Consider the following 12434-nt stretch of genomic DNA (forward strand, 5'->3'; position numbering starts at 1 on the left):
CGCGGATGTTGGGAATGGAAACATCCTGTGGGGCTGTCTACACTGCCCATGGACTTACTACATTCCAGGAGCACAGTCAGCTCAGTAACTGGCCATAGGGGTTGTCAAGACCATGCCTGGCCTGAACTGGAGGACCACAGATGCCTCCTGAGAGGGTGAGAGGCCAAGGGCTGTCCTGGCCACTGTTCACTGTTGATCCACTTGGATGGGACGGAGGATCTGGCCAGGGCCAGGAGAGCCCCACCAGCCTGCAAGGAGACTGCTCATGGGGGCGGGTAGGCCACTGTAGTCAGTCCTGTATCAATCCATACGTGCTTCCTCAGTGCCCTCGTGGGTCAGGATGCTGCCGGAACTTGCGGCTGCCCAGGCAGAGGGTGGCCAGTGACACCCTTCACAGGTGGGAGGGAGGAAGAGCTGTGTATGACCTCTGAGGCCCTGACAGCTCTTGACTGGGCTTGAGCTGGATCTGAAACAGTCAGTGACGAGCTATTTCACTTTTCTGTTAAAGCCCAGGAGTGAGGGGCCAAAAACCAATGTTCCAACCCACCTCTGACTCACGTGTGACCCTGGGTGAGTCCTGTCCATCCTGGAGGCGTGGGGAGATGGAGGAGGGGGAAGAAAGCTGATGACGCTTAACCCTAACCCAGAGCACAGTCCTGATCCGGGCACTGATCCTGACCCCAGCCCATGACCGTCACCCCAACCCCACACTTGCATCATGAACAGACCCAAAAAAGTTTTAGAGGGTTCTTATTTTCTCCAGAGAGCTCCTCGGCTGTGCACTCCCGCCCGCGTGCCCACGGAGGCAGCCCAGCCTCCTGAGGACACTCAGATCGCTGACTCCCGCACCCAGCGCATACATCACCCAGCAGCATGGTGGGGTTTGATTTGATTTTTTGCTAAGTTTTATTTTAATCCAAGGACTTTGATTCATACAAAATGTCATTGTAGAAACAATAGCAGAATCCAAAGTCTGGGTGATCAATATTACTCAGGCAGCAAACTCATCAATCACAAGATTGTTTTAAAGCAGGTCCCAGTTGTGTTGCATGGTTGGGACTTCTTTTTGGGTTTTTTTTTTAACACTGTTCTTAAATATAAAGTTTTGCAACAAACCTTTGATTTATATCAAATATAATTAAAAATTAACAAATGAGTACATTGTATCAAAAAGTACGAAGATATACATTTCATGCACATACTTGTATATATGTATATATGTATATATTTTACATGCACACATAACTTATTCAAACTACAGCCACTGCTTGACTGTCCAGATGCAGACAACTGGTTAATGCATTTCAAATTTGGCAACTCACTATGAGATCTCAGTGGAAACATATGATAGCTGAGAAGAGACGATACAGAAACAAAACCCAAAGTCAGGAAAACAAGACACAGTATCTCCTCCCCCACTCCCTGTAGTTTTCACCAATTCCAGTGTCTAGAAGAATCCAGACAAACTGGTGAGGCTGTGCAGGGCTACAACAGTGATTCTCCACCCACCGTGGCCTTGGAAGCAGCTGTGATTCTGCACAGAATGGATACATTCAAAATAACATGGGCCAGAGATGAAACATCAGTATCAAAATACACATCCTTCGGCTTTGCAACAGGAGCACAGCGATCTCATGCAGGCTGAGATACCATTCCAGTTATCATTTCCTATTGCAGTAAAATACTCTGTAATCTTAAAGTTTCAGAGTGTTGTGCCTTCCGGTAAGGAAATTCTATAAAATGGTTTGGTCACAATCATGCTGAAACCCTAGAACAGGTGATTTAGTTCTACTGAACATGTGTCTTGTGTTGCATAGCCCTATGGGTTAGCGACACCCACTCACTGTGACACACCGCCACACAGAGAAACGCACACACACATCACAGGCCGAGTTTCTTTAAGGTGAGTCATGGGGTGACAGCCAATGGGAACACTCAAATGATCCAGCAAAGCGATCATCTGACGTTTCCAAACCTGGAGGGCGCGCCAGAATCCAATCATCTAAGTGCTCCCTTCGGTCCACGAAACAAAGGGTCTCCCGGCGTTTTACCCACAGCCTCCTCCGGTGTTTCCATTTTGAGAGTGGCCATGAGGTTGGATTTCCCATATCTTGTGCCACAAACAGTGCCGGGCTTCGCGTGCCTCCCCCCCCCCCCCGAGCCACAGTCTCGAAGCTTCTCCTTGCCGCGTCACTTCCTCTGAGTTCTGGCCTCATTCATTCGGGGCGTCCCAAGTGCCGCATCTGCTCAGACACAGACCCTCCCTCCTGCCCCCACCTCTCCCTCTTCCCAGTACCTCTCCCTCTCTCTGGCCTTCTCTGAAAAGAAACTCACGACAACAGACATCATGCCCCCTTTGGCAGGCATCCCGTCCCTGAGATTCAGATGTGCAACAGACTGAAAACACCCCACGCGGACATGCTCTACGCCGCTGCGTGGCTTCCCAGGAAGCCCTTTCACTCGTGGGAGGAAAACGGGGAAGTGGTCGCTTCGTTTCCAACAACAGCCGTCCCACTGGATGTTGTGCGAGTGTTCTCCACTGACACCAGCCTTGCACCTGGTCGATGTCTGGAACTGGGAACAGTTCCAAGGATTCACCCACGCTTCACACAGGCTTCACGTCACCGCCCCCAGGAGCCTGGCACGAGAGGGCTCGGAAGTCAGGCACTTGGTCGAGAGCAGCAGGGGCCAGGGGAGCTGGGGGACCACCCAGGCTGGACGCAAGAGCGTCTCCTCACACAAGACACACACACACGCGCACGCACGCACGCACGCACGCAGACACACCAAAGAGCTGAGAGCTTCCTACAGGTTGGATTTTTTTAAGTAGAATTACTATTTCCTTCCCCAGTTTTCTGGTTTTTTTCTTTTTTCTAGATCAAGTATATGGAATTGACAAAAGAGGGAAGGGTATTGTGATTAAAAACCAAAACCAACAGCCAGAATGTTTTCCAGATTTGGTCCCCGTCAGGGTTGACAGCATCTGGGAGAGGACAGAGTGTGTGAGTGTATTTCTGGTGTCCGTTTGTGGTTTCGGGTACAAAGAGCCACGCCAGGCGTGTCTGTGTTTGTGGGCGCTGGCAAGAATGCATGGAGCCGCGGCCCAGGCTCCCAAGGCTGCTGCCGTGGACCGTCAACTCTGTCTTGTCTGGCCGGGCGTTCAAACGTGCCAGGCTCCCCTGTACCACAGACTTGGATAAAGGATGGCCTCCGCGAGATCCAGACCTCCTCAGAATGGCTCCAGACACACACCCCAGATGCTGGGACCCATCACGCAGGACCCAGACCGGCAGCGTCCTACTCAGCACATGCAGCCACTTCCCGTGCAGGGTCTGTGGTAGGAGACCCAGGCAGGCAGCCTACCAGCGGACAGAGAGAGCCACATCCCTCTCTGAAAGGGCTTTAGGACTTGGTCCAGTGTGAAAGAGGAGGCGGGGTGGGGGGAGCAGCGGGGCCTCCCCCCAGCTGGCCCCAAAGGCAGGGCCCCTCCTCCCAGGGGCTGCTGCCCCCGCCTCGGTGCCCCTGAGCGTCCCCGGGAGCCCAGCGTGGATGATAAAACTCATCAAGGGAACGCGGCCGCTGGGCAGGTGCGCGGCGTGGGCGGTACAGCTAGCACCAGTGGTCTTGGTCGGGGTGGTGGTAGCTGTGCCGCGCCCGGCCGCCCGAGCTGAGTCCCAGAGTGCAGTGGTAGCCGTTGGGCACGCGGCGGAGGGGGTGGGACTGGGAGGTCAGAGAGGACACGTAGGAAGTCCGGGAGGAGCGGCCTGAGTTGGTGGCCACGGCCTCCTCGAAGGTAAGCGTGTCCTCGGGCTGGGTGCGGGCTGTGTCCTCACTGTCCAGCCGCTGGCCCAGGTAAGGGTCAGAGCCGATCCTGGAGCCGGCGGCCAGGGGCTGGCTGAGGGGGTCTCTCTGGAGCAGAGCGTTGTGCTCGGAAAGGCCACGGCTAAGCCGGCCCGGGGAGAAGGTGGGGAGGCTGGTCTGCGCCCCAGCGAAGTGGACAGGTGAAGAGTTGGCCGTCTTGTAGGTGACACTGGGACGGGGGGTCAGCGGAGTCTGGGGGAGCTGCCTCCGCCCGCCACGGCCAGGGGTGCTAGCACCGGATGTCGACAACAAGGGGCTCCCGTTCATTGAACCACCACCCTACAAGAAAGCAGAACAGGGCAAAAAAAGAAAAAAATGAAAGTACCAGACCAGAGGCCAGTGCGGTGAGAACCACTGGGGGGAGGGGCAGTCAGGCGTGGAGAGAGGCTGGCAGCGAGGAGGGAGACTGGTCGAGTGTGTGGTGGGGGCAATGGAGCTGGAGACGGTGGGTGACAGAGGGACAGGCACAGCTCAGGGAGAGGCGAGACCAGAGGCCAGTCCAGCGCAGTTGGGACGGGAGGCCTGGGCTGGGGGGGAGCCGTGGGGCAAGGAAGGGGGGAGTACAGACCCGGGCCAGGGAACCAGGACACGAAGGAGGATTCGGAACAGGGTGGGGAGGGGGAGTCGCGTAAGGAGGGGCAGCGAGGGGGTCCTGTCTTACCGGTCTCGGGGGTACTGGCTCCTGCCCAGCTGTTGGTGACGTGGGGTGGCTGCTGAGAGAGGGTTTGGGGTGCGAGGGCTCACGGCCCCCAAAGCGGTCACAGGAGTAGAAGCGCTGCTTCTCCGAGGAAGAGGAAGACGGCTGCCTCCGCTCCTGGGACCGGCCACGCTCCTGTCTGCGCTCCCTCCGGCAGCCTGTGGGTCCCTCTCCTGGGGGTGGGCCTGGCCCTGCAGCACTGCTGGGTGCTGGCCGGAAAGAGGTGAAGTCAGCACAGAGAGCCAAGTGGGGAGAGAGACCCCCGGCCCAGACCTGGTCCCCATGACTAGCAGGAGGACCCAGGGTAAGAGCTGAGGTGGGCGGGTGGTCCCCCCCGACCTGTGACTCACCACCCCCTCCTGAGGACTGCTTATATGGTCGAGGTACAGAAAGGTAGAGGGTCTCAGACCCCTGCCCCAGGCCCTGGACATCGGAGGGACCCCTGCACGCACCACCGTCTGTCTCTGCAGACAGGCTGGGCCCCTTCTCCAGGGACTTCTGCTTCCTGTCTCTGCGGCGATGGCAGCGGTGGTGGTGATGGGGCACAGGCTGGCTGGCCGGGGCGCGGTCCAGGGCAGCGTTGCAGAGATGAGCCACATGAGGGCGCTGGGGCGCCAGTGTGGAGATGGACCGCTTCATGGGGCTGGCGCTGGGGGCCGGCTGTTGGGGGGGGCGGCTCACAGTTTGAGAGGGGTCTGGGGTTCCAGAACCACTAGGCCCCTCCTCTCCCTGGAAAGCTCTTCCCCACCCAGGCCCACCCTTTCCCCCAGAGCGCACTGCACAAGTTGCTGGCCATCTCTGCCAGCAGAGCGCAGAGAGCTGTTGGCCTCAGTGTCCCGGAAGGACAGGGAAGATGCCAGGACGAGGGAGGCTGGGGCCAGGCTAGGAGAACACTGAGGGGTGCTGCGTGTGAGGACTCTGCTGGGTCAGGGCCGCGGGGCTGCTGCCCTGAGCTGAAATCGGGACCCGTGGAAATGGGCCCTCCACATGGAGCAGACCCACGGCTTCCACTCAGTGTCTTCCAGCTGGCCGCCCCGCTGGCCAGGGTCAGGAAGGGGAAGAGGGCAGGAGCCACCAGCAGTGGGACACAGAGACAAGTTTAGAGGATGAAGTCACAGCCAGGAACCACAAAAGGAGGTAGGGACAGGGCCAGCCCCAGGCCATGCTCTTCTAAAGCCCCTCACCTTCCCAGCAAGTGAAAGCAGGGCCCCCGACCCTCAGGTCAGCAGGCCCCTCTCTGAGTCCTCGTGAAAGGGCACGCAGCCCCCTTGCCCTAGAGCGTCCCTGCATCCCCGAAGGAACAGGGGAAGGAGCTGGGCGCTCCTGCACACCCAGAGAAGGAACAGGGCAGATCATCCCCAGAGCTTCGACAGGGCAAAGGGAGGACCAAGGTGTGCGGCACCTTTTGCACTGGGGGGGAAGGGGGGTGCACTAGGGTGGGACAGGTATGCCCTAGAGAGAGGGAAAGGCTGGGTCAGGCACACCGGGCCACAGTAACCCCAAAAGAGGCTGACCACAGGTGGGTGCCGCAGACTCTTGGCAGGCCTCAGAGGACTCTGGCTGTTCCTCTTGAGTCCATCATGGAGTCCTAGAAGTCCCCAACAGGGCCAACAGCGTCCAGGCTGCCATAAGGTGGGCAGCCTTCATGTGGGACACAAGCCCTCCCCAAGCCAGGTTTCCTCATCCCCCACTCCCGCACCCTTCCATGACCCTGACCCTCCCAGACCACCTACCTGAGTCTCTGCAGCCAGGCGGGGCATGGAGGCCGCTCGTCCCTGGCTCTCCAGACCGGGCTGAGGCTCCCCGTCAGGACCTCTCAGGGCCGCGCTCTGCATCTGGACCTCCACGGCCTGGGCACAGAGCGGCCACGGTCACGGCAGCCCCCATGCCACTCTCACCTTCTGCCCTCCCCGGGGCTCCCCGCCACGTTCCTGCCGTCTCCCACCATCCCTGCCTCACCCCCACCCCTCTGTTGTCCGCCATCCCCAGCCTGACTCCCCAGCCCCAGGAACCCGCACCGGTTTTCCTGGCTGCGCCACTGGGATCTCTGTGGAGTGGCCACGCTCCAGGGGTGTCCTTGCCTCACTGGGTACCTCCTGGGTCCGCTGAGTGCCCCAGGAAACAGACTCCTTGATGCCGCTCTCTTGGGTTTGTCTGTAGAGCAGAGATGATTGTCCTGTTGGCTCAGAGGTCTGTGGGCCCCGGAAGGTCCACCGAGGACCTGGCCCCAGCCTGCCAGGAAGCCACACCGGCCCTTCCGCCTGGCCCTTCCGCTCAGGAGCAGCCCAGCAGCGCGAGGCCCTCCCGTGCAGGCCCTCAAATGGCCAGAGGGCGAGGGGTGTGGACCTAGCGCCAGGCTCTGAGCAGACGGCCAGAGAGGGCCCCAGAGAGGAGTCTGAGGGAGGGCTGGGCCCAGCCAGCAGCTTCCTCAGCCCTAAACACGGCCTCCTGCGTGTAGCTGGAGCAGGGACGGTTCCCTGCAAGGATGAGACCACACGTGTACGACGTGCAGTGCCCAGTACGGACAACCTGTCTGTGCCTGTGCCCAGCACGCCCTGGCTGCTGAGTTAAGTGCAGCGCAGGACTCAGCAAAACCTACCTCATTAACAGGGCAAGACCCACAACCCGGCTTCGAGGAAGAGCGTCCAAACGTGTGCCGACGAGAGGGCGACGGGGGCCTAAGCGCGACAGCCACGCCCACATAGCGTGCGCACATGACAGCCGGCCCCTCTCTGCCCGCACCTCAGCCCCTGCTGCAGGAGGCAGAGCAGAAGCCCCTCCCCTGGCGCTCAGCGGGCGGTCCGTTGGAGCCCATGGGGTGTGAGCAGACATGGGACCCTGCTGGCCCGGGGGGGTGGCTAGAGGAACCCACTGCACCACCCCTCGGCGACACACAGCACGGGACAGGTCACTGCTCTTTCACAGCACTGGGTTTGGGTGGCTCATGCCCAAGAACTATTGCGGCAAGAGTCAGAGGACAGACGAGAAACACGTCACCAGTTTGTGCACCAGATACAGCCGCTTCAGAAAGCGCGACCAGAGTGGACATCGGAGGGAAAAGGCGTCTCAGAGGGTTCGGAAAACTGGACACACACAAGCCGTCAACAGAATGCGGCGGGGACTGAGATGGAAACAAGTAATTTCCCAACGGGCAGGGAGGGAGCAGAGGCAGAGGCCCCTGCCCGGGAAGGTAAACGGGCACACACACTGGGAGGGGACAGTCTGAAGCTGCTGACCTCAGTACCATCAGAGGCACCCCTGCCACACTGGGGAATCAGCTCTGGGGTCCACCACAGACTGCTCCAGCAGCCGGCCTGGACCAGCTTCCAGGCACCACCCACAGGGAACCATCTGGGTGGAGATGGGCACGGGGTGGACAATGGAGCCCGTCTCCCAAAGGGGCGATGGGACCTGAAGGCTCCGTGTCCTGCGGCCATGCCTGCAGAGAGCCCCTCTGGGAGGTGCCCACCCGGGAACCCGCCCTCCTGCCAGCACCGCGCCCCCTGGCCAAGTACGCACACGGCCCCGCCGTTGCTCAGGGAGGCAGAGCTCTTCTGCCGAAGGAAAACCCGGGCTCCTCGGAGCACCGCGGGCTGTGTCTGCTCCAGCGTAGCCTTCAGAGGGTGGAAGAGGGACACAGGGCCCATCTGCAGAAGGGACGCAGAGAAGAGGAAGAGCTCTAAGGGCAGAGACAGGTGCACCGGGAAGCTGCCGTGTCCCCGCAGCGTAGGCTGGTGCTCCTTCTGCCCTGCCCCAGCCCTACACAGGAGGGAGGCAGAGTCTCCCCCCCAGCCTGGCCTGTGAGTGACATCGGCAAAGTTGCTTCACTTCTTGGAGCTTCAGCTTCCTCACCTACAAAATCTGGGGACTGCACCCACTTAGAAATGGCAAAAATATTTCATCAACTTGGATTGACAGGCAGAGGCCGCATAAGCCCCAAACTGAGCAGAATTCTGAGATTTCAGGCCTTGGTGAGGGGCAGGGCACGGGTGGGTGTCTGCATCAGACAGGGGAACGGGGGCTGTGGTGTGCGTGGGCATCAGATAGTTCCCATTCCAAGAGGGGTGAATGTCCCTGCAAGCCCTGACCACCAGGCAGCTTTCTAGTCAAGAGAGTCTACATATGGTCACTGATGCTTTGGCTATGTGGGTAAGTTATTCTCTTTGAAGGGTGACATCAGGAAGACAGGGCCCCAAACCAGACCAGTCAGAGTCATGAGTGGAAGAGATCATGGCCTTGGACCCATCAGTTTGACTCTCTCTGCTCCCTGCCGTGTGCAGGATAAGCAAATTCTCCTCGAACCTTCCCAAACAACCTCCTCGCGTGTTCTTCAAACTTCTTTCTTCTACCACTTAAAAAAGTGGTATCTCCAGGGAACGTGTTCGCAGCCCCTTGTCTACTGCTCCCGAACACTAGCTGTCCAAGTCAGGGCACCCCAGGACCAGCAAGAGACCAGCCACTGGAAAGCAGACAGGCTGCATGGAGTCTCTGCCTTCGGGGCGGAGAGCCACAGTTGGGACCCCTCCTCCTCCTTTTCCTGCCGTGCCATCCCCAGGAGGATGTGCGTTCCCTCTGCTGTCGAAACAGCGAACGGGTGTCAGAGCCTGAGGTTACTGCTTGGGAACCCTGAAACCCGGTACCTGGGACAGGCCTCCCGCTGCCTGGTGAATCTGATCTCTGGTGGTCTTGTTCTGTTTGTAGAAGTCGAATATCATCAGAGCCGCGTACACTTTTCCCACGGTCATCTCATCGGCTGGAGGGAGAGAAAACAGAGGATGGAGTATGGCGGAGGAAGGTGGGGTGGGTGGGACAAGGGAAGAGCCCCCACCATGAGGAACCCCGGACACGCTCAGGAAAGGGCAAAGGGCTTGGCCAAAGTTGCACAGTCCCCACATGGTATGTTTGGACACTGGGCACATGCTCCCTGGAGCTGCACTGTCTCCCCACAGGGCCCTGCATCTCCTCCCAGTGAAGTGGATGTGGGGGTTAATCTTTAAGCCCCTCATCTCTAACAGGAGTCGCCCTGCTGTTCTCTGGATCTTTTTAAGTACAGCCCCCACCAGGAATGTGGGGGACTGTGGCCAACAGAATCAAGTCCAGGTAATTCCCTCCCACCGTCCCTATGCGCCCACTCTTAAGACTGTTTCTCCACAGGTGGAATCTAAGTCTAGACTATCAATGAGGTCACCCTGGCCCAGGGGTCCCGGCACTGCCTCTGGGTGGGACACAGAAGGGGGTGAACAAGGGGAGTTTTTCTTTTTTTTTAAGATTTTATTTATTTATTTGACAGAGATCACAAGTAGGCAGAGAGGCAGGCAGAGAGAGAGGGAGGAGGAAGCAGGCTCCCCACTGAGCAGAGAGCCCGATGCGGGGCTCCATCCCAGGACCCTGGGATCATGACCTGAGCTGAAGGCAGAGGGTTTAACCCACTGAGCCACCCAGGTGCCCCGAACAAGGGGAGTTTCTTTCCCTCACTTACGTTTATGGGGTGGCACCAGTAAATCCAGGGTCTTCTGGGGCAGATTGGCCCACACGGAGGAGATCTCCTTCCTCAACTCAGCATCACACTGGTGCTGCTTGGTGCCGGCTGCGGCGGGACAGGGTGTGGAGGAGAAGAGAGATATCAGCAGCCGTCCCATAGCCCCCTTGGGGAGCAGGCAGGGAGAGGTGTGGTGCAGAGAAAAACGGGGCAAGGACAGTGCTAGGAGAGAGGGCGGAGCCGGAAGAAGCATGGCCAGGGCGGCCATCAGAGCGCCCCTGATGGGCTACTGTCTGGAGACAGAGGCCTGCATGCATGGGCCCTGGGAGTGGAGAAGGTCACGGTGGCAGTCCAGCCCTTCCAAACTACCGAATGAACACCCACCCGTGCCAGGTACTGTTCTAGGTGATGGAACAAAAGCAAAGCAGCTGCCTTTGTGGCACGACGTGGCTTCATAACGTGGCAGTAATTTAAAAATCGAGGGTGTTGGGTACAGAAGAAGCCAAGTAGGAGGGATGAGAAATACCAGGAGGGCTGCCGTGTTGGACAGGGTGGTCAGGAAATGTGCCGTGTGTGCACGACCCTGAAGGCAGAAAGGGACCAGGGTGTGTCACACAATGAGCCAGGACAGCAAGGCTCACTGAGCAGGGCATGGGGGTTGGGCGTTGCAAGGAGCAGATGCTGAGATGGGGAGCAGCAGAGGGATAAAATACTGATTTATCTTTTTTTCAGCATCAGGGTTAGTGTGGTGTGCATACGGTGTCACTCACCCTTTTCAGTATCCCGTTCTGTGAACTGCGATAAACCCATGAAGCCACGTGGTCCCACAATCGAGACGTGGGACCACGGCCAAAGCCCCTCCATGCTCCCACTGTAACTGACCCTTGGCCTTCTCCTCCCCTCCCCTCCCCTCCCTCCCCCTCCCGGTGTGTTTTTTGTCCGGTTTATGTGGCCTTCTCCAGAATCCACACAAATAACATCGCAGGGTGTCTTAGTTTTGGGGGACTTCCCCACTCAGCCCACTGCATTTGAGACGCATCTGTGCTGGCGAACGCGTCGGTACTGTTTCTTTTGATAGCTGAGGACTATCTTACTGTGTGGACAGACCACAATTTGCTTATCCATTCACCAGTTGTAAACACTTGAGTTGCTTACATTTGGAGGTGATTATGAAATACAGCTGTGAACCTCTGCATCTATGTTTTTGTAAAGATGTATGTTTTCTTTTCTTCCCACTTAGGAGTGGGATGGCCAAACCATAAGGAACTGCCAAACTAGGGTGGCAAGAATTCCATATTATGTATTCTCACCAGGACTTAATACTGTCCTTTTAAAAAGTATTTTAACCATATTAATAACCATGTAGTGTTACCTTTTTGTGGCTTCATTTTGGATTTCTCTAATGACTAAAGATACTGAGCATCTCTGTAGCTGTTTACTTGCCTTCCATATATACATCTCGGTGACATGTCTGTTCAAACCCTTTCCCCATTTTTATCAGGTTGTCTATTTTCTTATTACTGAGTTGTGGGAGACCTTTTCCTATTCTCCAAACTGATCCTGTATCCGATATATCTTTCAAAAATATTTTCACCATTGCTTTAGCTTGTCTTTTCATTTTCTTAAATGTAAAGCAAAAGTTTTTTACATTGATGAAGTTCAATTTATCGATTTTTCTTTGACGGCTCATGCTTTTTGCCTTAAAAAATCTTTCCCAAACTCAAAATTGCCAAAATTTCTCTCCTATGTTTCCTTCTAGAGGTTTTATAATTTCACATTTTACATTATGTTTATGATCATTTTCAAGTTAATTTTGGTAGGAGATGAAAGGTATGTGATATGGGCTACATTGTGCGCTACCCCCATTCACCTGTTGAAACCTGAACTCTCACTGGGACTGTATAAGGCTGAGAAGGAGGTAATCAGGTGAAATGAGGTCAGAAGGGGGGGGTCTGACCTACAGAGTTAGTGTCCTTATGGGAAAAGACACCAGAAAATTCGTTCACTCTCTGTACCTACTCAAGGAAAGACCATGTGAGCACATGGTGAGAAGGTGACCACCCTACAAACCTGGAGAACAGGGCTGGGGATGAACCCTACCTTCCCGGCACCTTGATTCGGACTTTCAGCCTCTAGACTGTGAGGAATAAATTTCTGTGTTTAAGCCAGTCACTTACGGTATTTTGTTATGGCAGCCCAAGCTGACTAAGATAGTAAAGGTCAAGATTTTTCCCTTTTGGGGGGATATAGCTGTCTAAATTATTCCAGTACCACTTGTTGAAAAACTTATCCTTTCTCCATTAATTGCCTTTACAACTTCATCAAAAACCCATTGGCTGTGTAAGTGTGAGCCTCCTTTGTGCTCCACCGACCCATGTCTCTGCAATTGACTTGCTT

General features: G+C 56.6%; 1 protein-coding gene across 7 annotated transcripts in view; it reads right to left on the reverse strand.

Moving 5' to 3' along the window:
• Positions 1–882: 882 nt before the first annotated feature.
• The window catches only part of CACNA1B (calcium voltage-gated channel subunit alpha1 B), a 176193-nt gene continuing 164641 nt past the window's right edge, over positions 883–12434 (reverse strand). For all 7 annotated transcript variants that reach the window (XM_044264402.1, XM_044264399.1, XM_044264401.1 and 4 more), the window contains 8 exons: positions 10038–10145; positions 9199–9311; positions 8078–8205; positions 6577–6712; positions 6292–6408; positions 5011–5218; positions 4523–4767; positions 883–4140 (listed from right to left, as the gene is read on the reverse strand). In XM_044264402.1, coding sequence (XP_044120337.1) covers positions 3610–4140; positions 4523–4767; positions 5011–5218; positions 6292–6408; positions 6577–6712; positions 8078–8205; positions 9199–9311; positions 10038–10145 — 1586 coding nt within the window. In that variant the 3' untranslated portion in view covers positions 883–3609. The remainder of the gene's footprint in view (positions 4141–4522; positions 4768–5010; positions 5219–6291; positions 6409–6576; positions 6713–8077; positions 8206–9198; positions 9312–10037; positions 10146–12434) is intronic.

This window comes from Neovison vison, chromosome 9 (genome assembly GCF_020171115.1).
Source record: "Neovison vison isolate M4711 chromosome 9, ASM_NN_V1, whole genome shotgun sequence".
In the NCBI taxonomy this organism is placed as follows: Eukaryota; Metazoa; Chordata; class Mammalia; order Carnivora; family Mustelidae; genus Neogale; species Neogale vison.